Source organism: Diabrotica virgifera, chromosome 4 (assembly GCF_917563875.1).
Source record: "Diabrotica virgifera virgifera chromosome 4, PGI_DIABVI_V3a".
In the NCBI taxonomy this organism is placed as follows: Eukaryota; Metazoa; Arthropoda; class Insecta; order Coleoptera; family Chrysomelidae; genus Diabrotica; species Diabrotica virgifera.
This window is the reverse complement of record NC_065446.1, coordinates 19995176-20016890: the sequence shown is the minus strand read 5'-3', so window position 1 is coordinate 20016890 and position 21715 is coordinate 19995176. Positions and strand designations below refer to the sequence as shown.

At 31.8% G+C, this 21715-nt stretch overlaps 1 protein-coding gene across 1 annotated transcript; it reads right to left on the bottom strand.

Moving 5' to 3' along the window:
* Positions 1-1714: 1714 nt before the first annotated feature.
* Positions 1715-18437, bottom strand: LOC126882936 (metaxin-2-like). Its single transcript, XM_050648013.1, has 4 exons — positions 18257-18437; positions 17868-18205; positions 3002-3243; positions 1715-1943 (listed from the first exon to the last, which is right to left on the bottom strand). The coding sequence occupies exons 1-4, from the start codon at positions 18291-18293 to the stop codon at positions 1781-1783; spliced, it is 780 nt and encodes a 259-aa protein (XP_050503970.1). The 5' UTR covers positions 18294-18437; the 3' UTR covers positions 1715-1780.
* Between the last annotated feature and the right edge of the window lie 3278 nt (positions 18438-21715).

The window sequence follows — 21715 nt, the reverse complement described above, 5'->3', positions numbered from 1 at the left end:
CAAAACACCGCTCTCTATATACAATATTCTAAGTTCCTTAACGGAAGAATCAGTCAATGTAATTATGCGTTTTCTTGCAATTAACCAAATAAGCTTATAAACTGCAATGCGTTTTCTAGCAATTAACAAAATAAGCTTACAAATTGCAAGGCTCAACTGTTTATATGTATCCGTGTTATATTATGTTGCTATTTGTCATTTAATTTATGTTTTAATTTTTAATCATACTTAACCTGACCCAATTAATCTCATTTAATTATAATCATCACACCTCATCAAAAGCTTCCTTACAAGAACATAGTCAGCGATTTTGGTATGGCTTAGAGCCAGACTACGTCAAGATCGCTTATAAATCGTGCTGGTAATCGCCTTGCAGCGAAACCAAAAACAAAAAGAAGAAGAAGAACAAACAACTGATTACATGTTAATTCATATATTAAATAATATAAATATCAACATCATATATTAAAAGGATTCTCTCCTAATCTCTCAAAAAGCGTACGATCTTCATCAGCGGTAGATATTTTTGGTCTTCCAGAACCTTGCTTTCTTTCGAGAGTTTCTTGTTCTCTCCATATTTTATTGATATTAAAAACTGTTGTTCTGCTTACGTTAAAATGGTTCGCTACGACCGATAGTGACCAACCATCTTCTAATTTCGTTACAATTCTTGCTTTTAGTTCTTTGCTAGCATGTGGAACCATTTTTTGAGGTTGAACAAAATAAGTTATCTGACAAATTTTATCATTTGGCAGTGACAGTGACAGTATGTAAATAATAAGTATTTATCCTTCAAAATACACTGATTAATTTTCTACAAAATACGCTTTAAGAGTCGTATCAGTTTTTTTTTAAACCAGCTGTACAAGGTATTCTTTTTTTTTTTATGTAAACATTTTCTTTTTGGTAAATATGATCTCTCTTTGTAAATCCGTAAGAGATCATAGTTCTTTTTAATTTCATTTTGTTTCAATAAAAAATGTTTGATTCATTGCAAAATATTATTTTATTATTGTCTTTACCCTTTTCTCTTGTTTCGTAAGAACAACAAAGATTTGCTGAGTAGAGACGCATAAGGTAAGTCACGCCATATTTGCTTTCATATAAAAGTATTTTGTATATTTTGTATTGACTGTTTCTTGTTTAATTTTTGATTTAGCTATCTTTTCTTTTACGTTTCTGTTTTTGTATATTTTTGGTTCCCCTAAGGAAACCAGTGGCGCCCAATATTTTATTTCTTTTTATGTGATATTCTTATTTGATTTTTCTATTTTTTTTTTTATTTCTAAGTTAATAAGAGGATATTAATAACACCCCGTTAAGATCCACCCCTATATCTCTTCCGATTCTGAGCAACCGAGGACATGTTCTTCAAATTGTTAACATGTTATAACATGTTAATATCCCCTTATATGACATATCAACATCTTGTCAAATTCTATTTTCCATTATTCCTAGATGGTGAATTTCGTCGTAACATATATTTTTGTCGCGGCAACGTGTTAATAGTGTTATATATCTACCAATGTTATCTTCAGCAGTGTTCTACACAAGGACTTCTATTTTTTTTTTTCATGGATTTATATAAGGATTTCTGAGAACTAGAATATGTATATTTATTATTTGCACTTGTATAATTGTAAAAATTACAAATCAGTATTTGAAATGTTTTTTGAATATCAATTGGTTTTATACAATATACAATAAAACAAGATTTAAAAACAATACTTTTATTTAACAAATCTAATACTCAACTTTAACTAACATCTAACAATCCCAATTATGACTTGGTTTCTTTCTTAAAGTAATCTTTTTCAATTCTCTTTACCAGATCAATCAACGAAGGGTAGTTCCTTATAATATTTGCTAAGTCGCTTCGAGGAAGAGGTGTTGTTAGAATCGTAAATAAGTGACCAAAAACTAGAGCATCCAATTCAGTAGGTCTACAAAAAATAAATTTTCAAATGAATATAAAAAACAAAAAGGTAAATTCTTATCTACCATATTATTTTACTCACTACCACATTTTAATGTCAAAAGCCTTAACAAAGTGCCCATATAGATCATAGATATATAAACATGATCAAATACATCTATCAAAATGCGACAGCAAGCGTGAAACTGGGAGATTAAAAGACCAACGCATTTAAAATAAAACGAGGAGGGCGACAGGGAGACACAATTTCGCCAAAATTGTTTACAACATTATTAGAGCATATTTTTGAGAACGCAACACTGAATGAGAAAGAAATTAATGGCAATGTGCGATATTGTTCTTTTTGCTGACAGCATCGATGATGCACTATCGTAACTGGAGAAACTATACCTAGCCTCTCTACGAGATGGATTAAAAATCAACCACACAAATTATGTTAAGCGAAAAGATTTCAGTAAATGGCATTTATATTGAAGAAACCACCTCTTATAAGTACTTAGGGCATGAGATACTCATATGAAGAGATAATCAAACGTGCGAACTAAGCCGCCACATAGAACTCACTTCAGTGACATTCGGCAAGCTGAGCTATGTCCTTAAGTTATAACTGCCTATGTGTCTCAAAAGAAAAGTCTTTGATCAGTGCGTGTTGCCAGTACTTACATATGGTGCAGAAACTTTAACACTAACCAAGAAAGTAAGAAATAAAATTTGTGTTAACCAAAGAACCATGGAACGCTCGATATTACGCATTTCTCGTAGAGATCGGATTATGAACAAGGAAATAAGACGGAAAACAGGAGTGATAGATGCCATAGAAATTATGACCCTTAAGTGGATCTGGGCGGGGCACATAGCTAGAATGTCAGATAACAGATAGACACAGTGAATAATACACTGGAGGCCAACACAAGAAGCACATTGAAGTAGAGGTCGTTCACAAAAAAGATTGTCTGATGACATAAAACATGGAAAAGACTGAGGGAGACCTATATGCAGCAGTGGATAGATCTGGGTTGAATTATGATGATAATGATTATTATTTTACATGAGCCCTTTTCTTACCCATGCTCAAAGAAGAATGGTTTTCCATCTAAACGTGTTTGTAGAGATTCACAACATGTTTCAACTTCAGTATATACATCCTCTAATTTTTTGTCATACCATCCAAGGGCTTTTAGTTTCTTAATAACTTGACTGCGTTTAGTTCTATTCTGAATGTAATTCAGTGGCCAAGGAAAAACTGATCCATTTCGAATCCATGTTACTTCATTGTAAGTTTCATTATCCACCCAAGAAATATATAACTAAAAAATTAAAGCTAGACTTAAATTCATTTTATATAATAATCAGGTAAAATAATCAGCATTCTAAGAAATATTCACACTATATACTGATGAGTGCGCTAATAACAGGCAAAATAACGCAAAAGATGGAAAACATAATATGTTGTGAAATAAAAAGAGATGAAACTATCAGAGGTGGGAAATTATCAATAGAAACCTTTAAAATTTACATTATATTGATAGTTTCCCACCTTTAGACCTATCGGAATCAAACTGTCACAAGAGAATTTTATAAAAGTCACAGTGGCAGTTGCCAAACTCATCCGATAGATCTAAAGGTTGGAAACTATCAATATAATGTAAATATTCAGCTGTGTGATGGATGACCGAAGTTATCTTTAACATTTGAGTTAAAGTTAAGATTACCCTCAGGAATAACGATGCCCATAACTATTTAGGTGACATTCGGTGTGATGTATCCCTCACAGTTATGAGATAGGTAGTTATTTCTTCAACGTTATATCAGAAATAACATTTGCGGAACAAAGTTTGAAGTAACAAAGAGAACCTTATGTAGAAATAGTACAAGTTGGAGTGAGAGCGAGAGATTGTTCGGAACATGCTACAGGATGGGTAGATGACCGTAAAAGTAAATACCCGTCGTCGGTCACCGCCGATGACCGAACAGCAAACAGCTGTACGGGTTCGGTGGTGTTTCAAACGGTAGATAGAAATGGGGTTGCCAGATTGGTGTATTTTCCCACAATTTTGGGGTAATTTGAAAGCGTCTAGGGAAATTTTTCTAAGCAGAAATTGTAGTGGGATTTTTTGGGGCGGAAAATTATGGAGCATTTTAAGGGGTCATGGTAAAGTAAATTTGCGAATGTACGTAGAACTGTATATTATACTCCCATATAATCGAAGACGAGAGGAACTATGAATTATTTCCAGGGCTCTCGTTGATAAGTAGTATAATTTTGATTTACTGTTCTCTTCATTTGACTACTAATTTATTAAAATTCGGCAAAAATTTAAATTTGGGGTATTTGAGCTTTAATTTGAGGGAATCTCAATTTCTAAGTGGGAGATTTATAACATATCATCTGGCAACTCTGGATAGAAAGCTCAGTAGGTACTTAAAATAAAATTTCAACATATCTCTCGATTTGATTTTTGTATAATTTTTAAAATTGTATTACCCTTCTATTCTTAATTATTAACTTCTAAATTCACTTGATTTCGGTCTAAAAACAAGTCAAAAGATGAACCCAACCTTACATAACTACAGAGTTATCTCATAACTTGAGGTTTAACGTCGCGTCATAAAGTGACAGTTGATATATCAGATAACTCAAGAACTTTCAAGAAATAACGCAAGTAGTTAAGTTAAATATGATACATCACACCAATTCGAGGATTATAACTTAACTACAGGATAAGTTTACATTAAAGATAACTTCGGTCATCCATCACACAAGAATCTACAGGTCGAGCAAGTCTCGTAAATTTCACGATTGCGAGCCACGCTTCACGCAACCGTGTTTGCGTACTTGTGTTTCAAGTTGCGTGGTCGTACGGAGTTATATTTACCAAATTTAAATATAATCGTTTTCAAAATTAAATCAATATGTCAATATGGCTACTGGGTGTAAAAGATAAATCTTATTCTATCTGTTCTTAATGAGTTTTAGATAATTTTAGTTGTATTTCTTTGTAATTTTGTGTTGTACAAAGATTAATTTAACATTTTCTCTGGAAGTATTAATTTAGAAAGATAATATGCTTCATTGGTGTTGTGTTTTGAAGTGTGAAATGTGATAAAGTCAAGATAAAGTTCACTTTTAAACTGAACTAAATAAGGTATCTGAGAGACAACAATGGTTAAATGCAATACAATGTACAGGTTTTACTAGCGAAATGAAAATTTTCCTGTCCTGTCTGCTGTAATCATTTTATATCTGGTAAGTTACAATTACAACAGTAACGATTTTTGAAGATGTTAACATTTTAATCTTATAGGAAAACCAGCCGACTTAATAGATAATAACAATCTCCAGATTGGGTTCCTTCAATAAATATGGTCTATAAACACAATGAAATAAGTTCCCCAAAATCTAAAATGGAGTGGTATCAAAGGAGAATTAAAGGGAAAAATATTCATATTGAAATTATTTATAAGGCACTGGACTGTCTTAAATTCTACAATAATACTAGGTGGGTAAATGATTTTAGACATTTTTCATTAAGAGTAGATTAAGATTAAGTAGATTTTCATTCAGTAGATTTAAGACTTGTTTACACGGGTAGAGTAATGATGCAAGTACTTGATAGAGTAGAGTAACTCTACCTGTAAAAATGCTCAGCACAGTAGAATAGCTGGTAGAGTGTATAGTTGGAGTTAAAGTAGAGTGACTAGCAACCTATGGCAAAGTAACTACTCTATGACCACCACTACTGCCAAAATGTCTACTCGGCTGCACACTCTACCCATGGAACACGCTCAATTATGGCAGAATAGAGTAGGTAGGAGAGTACATGGGGGCGCTGTCATTCTGGCTGGAATTGTGTTTTGTGTAAATAGTGAAAATGAAGTTCACCGAAGATGAAACTTTAAAACTTGTAGAGCTATAATACGGCGAATACCAGTGTTTATGGAATTTAGGTAGTGTATACTACAGAAATAAAAGTTTGCAGCAAGCTGCGGAGGATGAAATCGTCGAAAGAATGGCAAAGGGGGCTTTGGAGTAAACAAGCTTAAGCAAAAAATTAAGAATTTAAGGTGCACTTATAATCAAGAGTGTTTAAAAATACAAAAATCGGTTTCACTATACTAGCATCAGTACTATACTTGTACTCTCCTCACGTGAATGGTATCAAGCCATTTTTGGTAGAGTACTACCACTACTCTACTCTCCTCAAAACTCTACCCATGTAAACAAGTCTTTAGAAACAGTGGAAAATGAGTTAGCTAGTAGAGTAGTAGTAGAGTAAAATATACTGGTTTAGCAAATTGCAATGTTTTAAGGTAATACAGTAGCGATAAACAGGTAGCCTAAACGTGTTCCAAGATTGTCACTGTAATTTTGAATATTTTTTCGAGGCATTTGGCACACGTATTCGTAAAATAATAAAGAATGGCGGTACAGAGCCCAATTTGAAAAATATATTAATATGTGGAAATTACTCTGTAATTATACAATATTTAAAAAATGAGCCTGTACCGCCATTAAGAAGAACAAAAAAATACACTTTCTTCAAATAAACTTTTTTATCCGATGCCTAGATTTTGTGTAATTTTGGAACTACTAATGAAATAAAAAATTTTAGTAGTTCCAAAATAACACAAAATCGGATAAAAAAGTTGTATTTGAAAAAAGTGTATTTTTTTGTTCTTCTTAATGGCGGTACAAGCTCGTTTTTTTTTATATTGTATTTAATTACAGAGTAATTTCCACATATTAATATATTTTTCAAATTGGGCTCTGTACCGCCATTCTTTATTATATTACGAATATGTGTGCCAAATATCTTGAAAAAATATTCAAAATTACAGCCGCAATCTTGGAACACATTTTCGCTACCTGTTGATCTATACTGTTTCCTCTTAAGATAGTTTTAATAGTTATTTATGATATAAGTATTAAATTTTAAGACGCGCATGTGAAAGTTAACTTGAAAAAATAATTTTATTAATGTTTTGACTTCCACATCAGATGTCATTGTCAAAATACAAAATATTCATTATTATTAGGTTTGTTCTAGCAAACGGTCAAACTAGTCAAAAACCATCAGCAAACAGTTGGTCAGTAAAAGAACATAATACAGTCACCAGTGCGATCCCCTTTACTCGCGCTGGTCCACTATTCGCTGATGGTTTCAAACTGATGCTAGAACAAACCTATTATTATTATACATATCATTATCTGTAAATAATATTTCTTCTGATTGTTAATTGTAAAGGATAGAAAAATTACCATTTATTTTATTTTTTTTAGAATCAGCTGAGAGAAGTGGTCTACAAAAAAACCAGGAAGGAAACGGAATATGTGGCTACGAAAGGCAAAAGAAAGGTTTACAAAGCAAATGTGACACATTTTTTTGAAATATTTAGGAATATCAGTAAATTGCATTAAAAAAATGTATGAAAAGATTTTGTTCAATAAAAATGTTTATATTTATCAAGGATGTATTATTTGGTATGGCCACATATCGTCAGTGATGTAATAATACATCCTATCTGTTTTTTCATGAGTTTTGTAAGAGAGACTAAAAACTTGTCTTAGGGTCACCTCCTGTTTTCATATGATATTTTTTGACTTGTTTTGTAGTAAATTAAACTATCTATGAACTACAAAACAAGTCAAAACTTACATATGAACACAGGAGGTGACCTTAAAACATGTTTTTCCATCTCTCATACAAAACTCATGAAAAAACAGATAGGAGGTATTGTCACATCAGCAAGGATGTACAGTGATGAGTGCCCTAATAACCGGCAAAATATTTAGTTGTGAGATAAAAAGAAATGAAACTAGTCGAGCTGGGAAATTTAGCGAAATTAACCTTTAAATTTACGTTATATTGATCCCACCTTTACACATATCGGAGGAGTATGTCAACTAAAACTGTCACTGTGACAGTGGTAGTTTCCAAACTCGTCTGATACGTCTGAAGGTGGTACACAATCAATACAATCTAAATGTATAAGTTAATATCGCTAAATTTCCCAGCTCGACTAGTTTCATGTCTTTTTATCTCACTACTTAATACATCTTTTGTGCTATTTTGCCGGTTATTAGAGCGCTCATCACTGTATTTCTGGTATATCCAGGGAATGTCTACAAAATATATTTTGAATGTCCAGAGAACATTCGTGGACATTCATGGAATGTTCCAATAAGACATTCAGGTAATGTTTAAACACTCAGGTAATGTTTGCTGACACAGGATTTTCCTGGGATGTTCTCAGGGAACATGTTTTCGGGGATATTCCAGGAATTTTTCAATGTCTGTGTACCTTCTATGGACCTATATGGAATATTTTGGTGTTATTACCGCCGCACTCCACTTGCGATTTGTAATCAGGAAGATTGAACACATTGTTTCAAATACAAGTCAATCCATTTGTGACTAAATAATCATGGATTGACTTCTATTTGAAAGAATGTGTTCAATCTTCACAACTACAAATCGCAAGTGGAGTCCGGCGCTTAGGGCTACTTCCTCTTCGGTATTATGTATTATACTACAGAAATCAGGAACTTTCCTTCTAAATATATGTATGCATCTTGGCCATCAAACATATTCTTCCAAACATTTTTTTAAGGGGTCTTGTGGGTAAAAAAAGTGACTTTTTAAAAAAATTATATCTCGAAAACTAAAATTTATTTTTATTTATAATTGGAACATGTAAAAGTATAGTACTTAAGGTAGTCTCAAAAAAAGTTTCAGCCAAAAATATTCATTTTTGTAGAGTTTAAGTTTTTTTGCGTTGGCAGCATAACTAAGTCCAGTCTCATCTGAAATCAAAAAGTTTCTTGTAGTTTATACCTCTGGCTAGAATATGAACGAAGGAATTAAAAAAAAATGAAATTTGAAGATTTTACATAAGTTTAAACACATTTTTGACCCCAATTTTTCTCATTTTTAAAGTAGTTTTTTTTATAAAACAAAAATGACCTCATCTAATAAAAAATCCTTTGTTGATTCACTAGCCAGAGGTATAAACTACAAGAAACTTTGATTTCAGATGAGACTGGACTTGTTATGCTGCTCACAGCAAAAAAGGGCTGTTGTCGAAAAATTGCAGTCAACTCTACAAAAATGAATATTTTTGGCTGAAATTTTTTTGAGAGTACTATACTTTTACATGTTTCAATTATAAATAAAAATAATTTTTAGTTTCCAAGATATAATTTTTTAAAAAGTCACTTTTTTTACCTGCAAGCATTGATTATAAATATTCCTCTGCAAGACAACAACTTAACAAATTGTTGATTTCAAATTGTAACAGTTGTTTTGCAAAGTATGCTGCCCTCTTGTATTTTCTGTGTTATCTTCATCATACAATTACTTCATCTAAAAACTTTCTGCGATATATTCGCAACAACAAAAACAAACAAAACAAAAAAAAATAAAACAAAAGTTTAACCACCTTCACACCACAGAATCAAGCAATCAAGTTTGAAGTTACACAAATTTTCAAACACCTCACCTGACACAGCGTCTCAAGTACGATTGCGCGAATTGGTAAATATAACTCTGCACGACCACGCAACTCGAAACACAAGTACGCAAACACGGTTGCGTGAAGCGTGGCTCGCAATCGTGAAATTTACGAGACTTGCTCGACCTGTAGATTCTTGTATCCATCACACGGCTGATTATAGGTATCTGTTGATAATTTCCCACCTCTACTAGTTTCATCTCTTTTTATTTCACGGCGAATTACGTTTTCCATCTTTTGCGTTATTTTGCTGGTTATTAGCGTACTCATCACTGTATGCGATAGTGAACAAAATTCTATTTTTAAAACACAGTCAAATAAGATACCTACTCCAAAAAAAATATTCGAAGTGATTCAGTAAATTATCCTTTTTTTACAGTGCCGGCAAAAAAAATCTTTACATTGCCAAATAAATCACCAAATTTGAAGACAATTTGCATGCGCTCTGTCAGCGCTTGGTGGGGAGGGGGGGAGGGGTGATAGCGTACTTGCGACGGCAATTATCTGTAGTTTACGGACCGCTTGGCTTATTTAGGGTATTCTGCGCGTTTGCACTGTAAACAGTTGGCTTTCTGCGGGTAGTCAGTGTTAAACTTCTTTTCGATTACCGCGTAAAGTTTGAGATCGTCAAATTCTAAATTGAACTGACAAATATGGGTCGAAATAAACTCACAAAAGAAGAGAAGGTTCGTGCCTTAATATTACTGGAGAAAGGAGACTCTGTAATTACCGTAGCATGTGCTATGGGTGCTTCAAGAGGGGCTATTTATCAACTGAAACGTTCGGCTGCAACGTTTCAGTTGATAAATAGCCCCTCTTGAAGCACTTATAGCACGTGCTACGGTAATTACAGAGTCTCCTTTCTCCAGTCATATTAAAGCATGAACCTTCTCCTCTTTTGTGGTATCTTCAAATTTGGTGATTTATTTGGCAATGTAAAGATTTTTTTGCCGGCACTGTAAAGTTATTTGTTAATGAAAAAAGCTGTTCCTTTTGGAAAAATTAAACAAAAATACATTTGAACTTTGTAAACTATAGAATCATGATTTGTTAATAACAATTTCGGACCCACTTCTTTTTCCAAAATATTGAAAAGCACTAAAAATTTTTTTTAGCATTTTTAATTGTTCATCTGCGTTTTATGCTTAAATTAAGCCTTCTAAGAAAAAATTATAAAAAAAACTACAATCTACTTATTAATACTTTTGATAGAAAGACATTAAGAAGGATATTGGGACACATTTGCGATAATGGTATATGGAGAATAAGGTTCAACCACAAGTTATACCAATATTACAAAGAATCCTCTACTCTATAGCAAATTATGCAAAAATACAAAGATTGCACTGGTCAGATCACCTTATAAGAATGGATAACGACAGAACACCTAGTAGAATGCTTAGTGGAACTATGGTGGAACATCAGCCAGTATGAAGACCAAGGAAGAGGTAGATAGACAAAGTGAGAACAGATGCTAAAGAGACATTGAGGGTGGACACCTGGAGGAGAGCAGCCAGGGACAGAAATATCAATTAAATCGCTACATGCAAAAACAATACATCGATACCCCCATCAAACAAGGTTGTAACTCAAGTTATGTCTTTTTTCAGATTTCAACATAGGCCAATTCAGCAAAAAATTGTGCACACATCAATATAAATAACATAGTTAAATTCACAATAGTTTGGCTAATAAGAAATTGTATTTTATGTTACGTGTGCCATTTTAAGGCATTTTAGCGTGAAAAGGGCAGTAACACTGGATACTCCCTATGTTAAATATTTACTTTCTTATACTTGACGATTAACAAGGTTTTTAAATGAGTTACAACTTTGTTGCACGTATGTTTACTTTATAAAGTAATCAAACATATGCTGCATCTCATAAGTCAATTTATCAAAATGTAAATAAAAAAGGATTTACAGACATTTTTTCATTTTTGATAGTTGCGGTGGACAAAATCAATATAGAATAGTTTTTGCTACATACTTTTACGTAGTAAAAAAAGTTTAATATTTAATGTATTTTTGAAATAGCACATTCCAAAACGAGGGTGATTCAATGCATGCCCTTTAGTGTTGCCCAAATGCAAGACCAAGACGAGACTTAGATAGTCTTGGTCTTGGTCTTGCGCCAGTACACCTGGTCTTGGTCTTGGTCTTGGTATTGCGCTCCCGGTCTTGGTCTTGGTCTTGGTCTTGCAGCAAGAGTCTTGCAAGTCTCGCAGGTGTCCATTAGCATATTGCATATCTTAGAACAACGTAACAGAGTAGGTACATTTTAAGATTGAATATCATAGCCATAGGAAAAACCAACCAAATTAATAAATATCTGACACCGGGTGGGGTTTGAACTCACAGTGTAAGTGATCCGTGGCCATATTCTAACTAACTAAAGTTTATTAGAAACATGCATTTTTTAGTGTATTTGCTATTCACTATCTGTGATTTGAAAAGCATTCAATTCGGTGACAGATCTGCACAGTATGTTAATGCCAGTTCTAATTTTTATCCACTACGTCGGGTTGGACATACCAGTATGGGTTTCAAATTTTATGGCACGTCAGCTGCTTCACAAGCAGAGTGAAACTTACTCTTCAATCAATATCTCACTTGTTAGCCTTATATATAAGGCTATATAGCCGTATTCTTTAACAATATCGCTGGAAAAATATTGTTGCTAGACAGGTAAAGTGTCATTGTATACCGGATATCGGGTATACCAATCAAACTGTGTTTTTTTCTCAAAGTTCGCATCATTTTGTAGAATATTCTAGCATATAAAATACTAAAATTAATACCCAACTATAGTCTAATGTTTTCTTAACATTCTGTTTTTGATTCATTCGCTTATGTTGTATAACAAAAAAGTTAGGTATTATATCAACTAGCCATGTTTTTCATTAATACAGGGTGTTTTTAAATAAGTATGGCAAACTTTAAGGGGTAATTCTAAACAAACGAGTCATGTTAAAATGACGTATGCATGACTTTTACGTATGCATGCCAATGGTGAATATTAAATTCTTAATTGTATGTCAAAAATGCGCAATAACTACCTCATAAAACTCACCAAATTTATTTGCATATCTCAACCGGTTTTAGAGCAATAAATAAATCATCAGTTTGTAAGAAAAATTTTAATACCCCTATTTCGGAAACGAAGCATTTGCGGACATACCCTCCTATTAGAGGTGAAACTCACAAAGTGCACTTTTTTAAGATTTTAACATTTTCATCAATTTGAACTCAATACGGTACTGTCCAGCTCTGAAGAAATCAACTGGGGCTCTATTCTAATTGCTGAGATAATTTATGGCATACTTCACTAAGTGCATGATTGTGAATTTCGTTTTCAAGGTAAAACTCATTAAAACTTATTATTGCCCTTAGTGAATTTTTCCTTACAATCTGGAGTGCCGAATCGGTAATACATATTATTTAGTGATCGTTCAAACAATACGTTATTAAACATAACTGTTTATTATTTTTGTGTTCATTATCTATTCGGCGATTGATTAAAGAAATGAGCTTAAATTATTTCTTTGTAGCAAATATTTTACATAATCTATTTTTGCGATCAAGCAGGCGACTTGTGTATTATATTGTATTGTTGAAACTGTATATTATTCGTGTGCATTATCTGTAGGACGATTGATTAAAAAAAATATGGGTTTAAATTTCTTTGTAACAGATAGCCTACGCTTACATAATGAGTAACATTATCTATTTTATGGTTAAGCAGGCGACTTTTGTGGCTGTCGCCGAAAATAATGGCATTTATTTTCAAACAACGAAACTTATTGTTCATTTTTTAAAGAATAGACTGTTATTTTTGATAGATCGTTAGTAGTTGTAAGTCAGCAAAATTTTGAACCTATAGGTACCTTTTTATGTATAAAATGGATGTTGATATTTTAACAGTAACATTACTTCTGTTTCTATCACATGTGATTTTCTATAGAGGCAACTGTTTTGTATAAACTTATTTATGTATTTAATAATTATTTATTAACATTGTGTTCATTACCCATTTCATTTTGAATCCCAACGTCATGATACTTTATGGAGATAAATTCATTAACTTCTCAATATCCAATAATTGTGTTCATGGAAAAACTCATCAAGTACAAAGTGTAGCTATTGAATTTTACCTCTAATAGGACCTACCTATGTTTATAAATCAAATCAAACTGTCATTATTTTTCGTGCTGAATTACCCTGTAAGATTACCATACTTATTTAAAACACCCTGCATTGATGAAAAACATGGCTAGTTAAAAAAGTACCTAAGTTTTTTATTATCCAACATAAACGAATGAATTAAAAAACAGAATGTTAAGAAAATATGTATTTAAAAACACAGTTTGATTGGTACACTCGTACCAAAAACCTGGACCATTAAGTTCAGAGCAAATAAATCGTCTGCTGTTAAAGATGTGCAAAATATTTTATTCTCCTATATATACTCCCTAAAACGACTTTCAGTTCTAACCGCAAGACGCAAGAGTCTCGCAGGCTTAGTCTTGTTCTTGCTTAAGTCTTGCATGCTAAGTCTTGGTCTTGGTCTTGCTAAAATTAGGCGGTCTTGGTCTTGGTCTTGGTCTCGCGAAAACGCAAGAACAAGACCAAGACTGCAAGACCAAGACCGATTTTGGGCAACACTAATGCCCTTATATAAAAACGGAAAAAACAAGTCGTATATGCTCCAGACCAATGGATAACCATGATACAATGTGCCAAAGCATCAGGCAAGCCTTAATCCGTATCTGAAATAAATCAGAAGCAAATTCTAAATTTTAACCTATTTAAGGACACACATGTTAATTTTGAAGTAGATGTCAATAGTAAAAGAGTAAAGTAATCAAGTAAAATGGTCTAAAATTAAATATTTACAGATACGCAATACAAATGCGAAAAACTTGAGATATTTTATAACATGATTTCTTCATAGTGATAGAATATTATTATTATTGTAAAATTTATAATTTCCAATTAAAGTTGTGAAAACTATGAGTTGATGTTTTGTTTAAATATACCATAAAAACTAATTTTCTCCTATCTATATTGCCGATGACTCAAAACATACAACCTTTTAATAGTAAAACTGGAAAATAATTAACCCGGAGAGTGTAAATTTTGACGTTAGGCAAGTTACAACCTTTTTCTACGAAGAATCATCTTTATTCTTAAGGTTGTATCTCAATCAAACTCAAGATTTTCAATAGTTAATAAAATTACAAAACATACATCTCACAGTAATCCCTTATAGTCTAGTAAAATAAAATTACACTACATGTAAATCAAAATGTAAATTCGTACAGGTTGAAACAAATTTTATATCAAAGTTTAGGTGGGTACAAAAGATATTTTCAAGAAAGTATCCAAATCATACAAGGGGATCATTGTTTAAATAATTAAAAAGGGGTCATTTTTGCAAAAAAATTACTTTTTTAACTGCTGAGGTCATTCAATTACTAACAAAGGTCTATAGGATTGTTTTCTGTAAAGTTGAAGGGTAAATCTTTCACATAAGTCTTACTAAATTAAATTTGACCCCCTATTTATTTAAATAATTATACATAAAACTTTAAAAACAAATTTGTAAAAAATTATTTTTAGCGTGTTAAATAAGCACTATAAGATATCCTATTTTACAGGATAAGTTGTGCTATGTCATCAGTATTAAGCAAAAAAAATTGGTCGAAAAATATTTAATATTTTTTGAGATATTGAATTTGTTTATTAAATGTTACTATATTTTCAATTGCAAAAACGCGGTTGTTGCCAAAGAAATATTCACCTGTATTAAATCTTATTATTTTTATTTTTATGTATATTTTCGGTAAATGTATTGATAAATTCAAATTTCAATTAAACTGCCCCTAAAATTGCATTTGAAAAATAATTCAAATTTGTTTATAATTTATTTTTTTAATAACGTCGCGGTGATTAAATATTTTAAAATGCCGTTTCGATAATTGGGTTCCTGGGAATTTTTCACTAATTGAATGGTGGGCTACAACAATGTTGTAAGCGACATATTGGGTCAAAGTGAGGTTTTAATGCAATATTATTGTATATCCAAAGACCAATGCGACCATCTTTCAATCTGGCTAAAAATATTTTGCCTTCCCTGAGTTTTTCGTACCGCAATGTTGGTATCCGTATGTTCATAAATGGCTTGTCAATATGTTTTTTTCACCTCCTGCATTATCTCGATTCTGTCTCTTACAACATTGTTGTAGCCCACCATTCAATTAACAAATTTTTTTGTCTTTTTTTCCTCTTCTTTTTTTTATCTTGGCATTGTATTACTACGGGCCCTTTTTGGGTTAAGTTTCATTAAGAATGTCGAATCTCTAAGTTGTAGATTCTAGACCTAAAAATATCAAGATTGGTCTAAAATCACTTAAATAAAATGTGGCTACTTACTGAGTTACAGGGTGTTTTATTTAAAAATTTAAAAATTATTTTCACCAAGTACCTTCAAACTATTTGACGTATCCTTATCATACTTTACAGAAAGTGTGGGTACTATACAGTCTACTAAATTGTGATAAATAAAAGTTTCTAGCTACCACCAGAGGCGTACGACAGGGGCCAGTTAATGGTTGACCCTTCCCAAATTCTACGCCACTGAGGGAATTACTATTTTAGCGAAATTTTTCGATCTGCAATACTGTCTATGTAAATAATATATACTCTTTACTGGTAATGATTAAGTCATTAGTTTTCGAGGTATTGGACGTTAAAAATGAAACGGAATAGTTATTTTGATTCATTCATTCATTCATTTTAAACTTCCAATATCTCTCAAACTGATGACTTTATCAATACCAATAAAGTTATTTACATACAAAATATTGGAGAATCGAAAAATTTCGCTACACTAGTAATTCACTCAGTGGCGTAGAATTTGGGAAGGGTCAATCATCCACTATCCCCTGTCGTACGTCTCTGGCACTAGCTAGAAACGTTTATTAATCACAATTTAATAGGGTGTATAATAGCCACACTTTCTGCCAAGTATGATAAGGATATGTCAAATATTTTTAAATTATTTAGTAACAATAATTTTTAAATTTTTAAATAAAACACCCTGTAACTCAGTAAGTAGACACATTTTATTTAAAAGATTTTAGTTAAATCTTAATATGTTCAGGTCTAGAATCTACAACTCAGAGATGCGACATTCTTAATAAAATTAATAAAATTAACTCTAAAAGGGCCCGTAGTAATATAACTCCAAAAAGAAAAAGAAGAAGAAAAAACGACAAAAAAATTTTGTTAATTAGTAAAAAAATCCCAGGAACCCAATGATCGAAACGGTATTTCAAAATACTTAATCCTCGCGACGTTACTAAAAAATAAAATTATAAACAAATTTGAATAATTTTCAAATGCCATTTTAGGGGGGAGTTTAACTGAAATTTGAATTTATTAATACATTTATCGAAAAGCTACATAAAAATAAAAATATTGAGATCTTAAGCAGGTGAATATTTCTTTGGCAACAACCGCGTTTTTGCAATTGAAAATATAGTAACATTTAATAAACAAATTCAATATCTCAAAAACTATTAAATATTTTTCGACCAATTTTTTTTTGCTTGTTACTGGTAATATAGCGCAACTTAGTCTGTAAAATAAGATATTTTATAGTGCTTATTTAAAACGCTAAAAATAATTTTTTGCAAATTTGTTTTTGAAGTTTTATATTTAATTATTTAAATAAATAGGGGGTCAAATTTAATTTAGTAAGTCTTATGAGAAATATTTACTCTTCAACTTTGCAGAAAAAAATCCTATAGACCTTCGTTGGTAATTGAATGACCTCAGCAGTTAAAAAAGTACTTTTTTTGCAAAAATGACCCCTTTTTAATTATTTAAACAATGATCCCCTTCTATAATTTGGATACTTTCTTGAAAATATCTTTTGTACCCACCTAAACTTTGATATAAAATTTGTTTTAACCTGTACGAATTTACAAATTGACTTTTTTTTATTTTATTAGGCTATTATTATGTTATAAAGATCATATCGCATCAGTGTAAAAGAGTCTAACCATTTCGCAAAAATTTTTATAAATTTAATTTTTCGTTTTTTGTCTCTCCTGTAAAATTGCTAAAAATGAGTTATCACCTTGTTCGATGCGGGTGTCGACATGTCCATTTTTCCGTACATCCAATTTTTGGCAGAATATGAGTAAACACACATAACTACATCACACTACAGCAAACTAACACATGTCATTTAACTTATAATATAGTAGCCAAGGAGATATTTATTTGGTAATCAGCAAAAACCACACAAGTCCTGGATATATGCAGTTTTTGCTGAGAAAGAGATTAGACATGTGTTGTTTCTGCATATAGCGATTCAATTGTAATATGTAAGTAAGTAATTGTATACATACTTCTGCCATTTCTAACACACTGTGTATTAAAGACATGTATGCCCTCATATTTGACTTTTCTTCATTGTCCAACTTCTCCGTTAAAGTGATACCTTTGCCATTTACAAATTGTACAATGCCTTCTAATTCGGCTATAACAAAACGGCCAGCTTTTATGAAAGGCACCTTTAAGGTAGGAGACATGGCTTCAGCATTGGGTTTGGGTTCTACAGAATAATCTAGTTGACACATCTTAAGGAAAGCTTGTGTTGCGAGGCAATTAGCATTATCAGGTAATAAAATCTGTTCGACTTCATAAGGCTGGAATAATTTTACATCTTTGGGCCAAGGTTCTTGAGCTAAAATTAAAATTATTAGTTATAACAGAAAATCAAATAAAAATTGCTTACCGCCGAGTTCAATGCTTATTCTGTCAACTAAAGTCATTATTAAATCAAAATGAAATCTACTCTAGTAGCTCAAACTTATTAATTTATATTTAAATTTAAAATTGAACTTAAATAAAATTGACTTTTCAAAGTCAAAATTAAATTTTTTTGTTGGTTAATATAATATCCTCTTCTTTTTTAAGTTAATTCTAAATCCTGACCCACTACTTTGTGCCGTGTAATTTGGGTTGTCTATATGAATTTGAATCGGGGAAATGGCAGCGAATCACACTGTGTCTAGGTACACGCTAACGTGTACGCAAATAAAAAAGTTAGGTACACGCGAATTAAATTTCACCAAGCCAGTGACGTCATTATTTAGCGTACGCAGTGACTTTATATTTTGGTACACGCTACATATTTAGATATGTTTATTGTTTGTTTGATAGAAAAATATTTGTTATTAAGGAGAGGGGAAGGGAAGCGGAACTATTCAGATGTTTCAAACTTAATAATAATGTAATAAATCAATGTGTATATAAAAGTATTATATTCACGTTAGCGAAATAAATTTTAGTTGACATGAAATGTACAAAACATTGTTAAAGATTTGTTTACTACGTAAGTTAATTATACCAGTTTATAAACTATAAACCAATGCTGTTGTGTTTATTTCTATTTATACAGGGAATTGAACTTTTTACGACTTTCATTTTCATAAAAAATATGTTATAACTTTGTAAATACCCTATATAACATAATAAACCTTTATATTTTTGTAATGGGGAAGTTAAGAAGATTTCGAACATAAAATAAAATATAGGGTGTTCCATTTAAAAAAAACATAAGTTTGGTCTGCCACTATGTTATCGAACGCTCTGTGATATTTTAACTAATTTTGTAATATGAAGCTGAAAGTTTGCTACAATTTTTGTTATTAACTTTTATTACTATCTATTACTATAGCGGGTCTACTGAGCTTTATCACACTAATCAATCGCCCTGTATCTTTTATCTTAATACTTCTGCTACCGTTAATCATGAATTTTTGTCTCTTATCTTTTTCATACTGTTTTAAAATAATGTTAAACTCATTAAAAGAACTAAATAATTGTCCACATTCCATAGTTAATTTAAAAGAAAAACACTAAACAAAAAAAAATAAGAAACTCTTTACTAATCAATATTAAAATGTGAACACAACGCGATTAGACAAATTTCAACACTCTGACTCTCTGACACTCGCGGTATATACTTACCACAGCATACACGCGGCTCAAGTTAGCGTGTATGCAAAAAACCAGAAACAGTGCACGCTAAATAGTGAGGTCACTGAATTGATGACGTTTCGCGTGTACCTAACTTTTTTATTTGCGTACACGTTAGCGTGTACCTAGACACAGCGTATGTATCACTTTAAAAATCACTTTAAAAATTCACTTCAAAAATTGTAAGGCATGAATGAATCAAATATGTAGTACCTTTTTTGTAGATGTATTATTTAAAAATGAAACTGAAAATTATAGTGTGACTATGCTTGACTTAAATAAAACAATTAGATATAAAAAATCACAAATTTTAATAAATTTGGGAATGTATCATAAATACAAATACCGATGTTGAAAAGTATTTAAATACCAGTATTTAAATACTGAAAATGTACCCAAGGTTTGAGTAAATTTTTTTCTTTAGGTAATCATTCACGCTTTTTGTACATTTCATATTTTTAACTTGGTATCGGAGCTAGTGCCTTATTTCAACATTTAAATACTTATTTGTAGGTATTTAAATAATTTAGACCAGCGGTGCTCAAAGGGTCGATCGCCAAAGTTTTTGAAGTCGATCGCGATTCACTGAAAAAAATACAAATGGGAAAAGACGAGGACTATGCTGACTCACCACACTTGCCGACTCATTTGTCAACAAATTGAAATTATTGATTGATCAAAGGAAGAGAAAGGAGTTAAACAACATTCCATGGTTGAAAAAAGGGTAACCGCTCATTTGAATTATGTTTATTATGAGATGGAGCTGCAAGCAATTCGTAGGGACTTTAAAAGAAGCTTCGCTAATTTTTAAAACATTCATGTCTATTTGTAACATTCATGTCTAATCCGTTTTCTTGTGAAGACGTGGAAAAGATTGCCACTGAAATATCCGTTAGGTACTTTCAATATGGAGATCATTTCCGTCCCAAATTAGGTACTGAAAATAAAAGTTCAGAGCTACCGATACGAAATTTTGGTCTTGCATATCCCCTGACAAATCCTCTTTGAGGCAAGTAGCTCTTCAGCTCATAGCAGTCTTTGGATCAACGTACTTGTGTGATAGTCTGCTTTTTCCCCAATGAAGGTGGTAAAATTAAAGTGTCGTAATCGGCTCACTGACGAACATCCAAATAAAATTAAGATGAAAAACGTTGCCGTAATTACAACTCTATGTAGTTACAACTTTTTATCAAATAGAAATGTGCAATAAAAAATTTTATTTTCAAAATTGCTTTTTTCCCTATTAGTCGATCGATGAAAGCTTGCAGTTTATGTGGTAGATCCCTCGCAGTACAAGTCTAAGCACCACTGCTTTAGACTTTAGAGCATTTAAATACCAAGTACTTATTTATAATTATAAAGTATTTAAATACTTGGCATTTAAATAGGTAGGTACTTACACTTACTCTAAAGTCCAAGGTTTTAAATACATACAATGTGTTCGAGCCATTTTAAATATCATATTAAGTGTTGATGCTTGTTTTGTGTGCACCCTGTATACAAAACCATTAGTTATTATATTAGGAGTTTCAAAAACGCTGAATGGACACATTCTTCTACTCAGATATATACGTTCTGTTTTGATAATAATTACGTCAGATACATAATATTGTTTTATTGAATCAGCAGAATCGCTTATATGATGAGAAGAATTTACCCTTGAAATGCCTAACGAGAATTTCAGAATCAGAGCGTCGAAAAAGATTTTTAGTATAGGGCTTTTCATTCACAGTCATTTGTTTCGAGCTTCTGTCATGTATCACATAATATTAATATATCTACGTCGTACGTTATTCGTAATACCAATGATACAAACCAAAGACGTATGACGTAGATATATTATCTTAAACAAATGACAATCGATGAAAAGCCCTATTCAGAAGAATATCACTGATATCGGTTAGATGTGCGTGGTTTCTTGGCACCGCCGGTAAATAGGGAACCTTTTTAAGATACCGTGTAGTGGTAATAATAAGTTCGACAAGAAATACTGTAATGCACGTTTGACATTCCGAATTATGGTATTTACTAACATTTTAATTATACGCGACGCGGTGTGTTAGAACTATCCATTTTAGAGATATACGGTTAATTTTTCGTCATTTAATAATTTTGCAAACTGTTAACTATTTTAATTTAAAGCTAATTATAGAAGATAAAAGTACAAAGGCTTTTATTTCATTTCGAATCTCGGGGGGTTTGTCTTAAAATC

Coding starts and splice junctions, on each gene's coding strand:
- LOC126882936 (XM_050648013.1), bottom strand. CDS start 18,293: ATGACTTTAGTTGACAGAATAAGCATTGAACTCGGCG. Junction 3,244..17,867: donor GTGTGTTAGAAATGGCAGAA/GTATGTATACAA, acceptor TTAATTTTTTAG/TTATATATTTCTTGGGTGGA. Junction 1,944..3,001: donor CCATTCTTCTTTGAGCATGG/GTAAGAAAAGGG, acceptor TATTTTTTGTAG/ACCTACTGAATTGGATGCTC.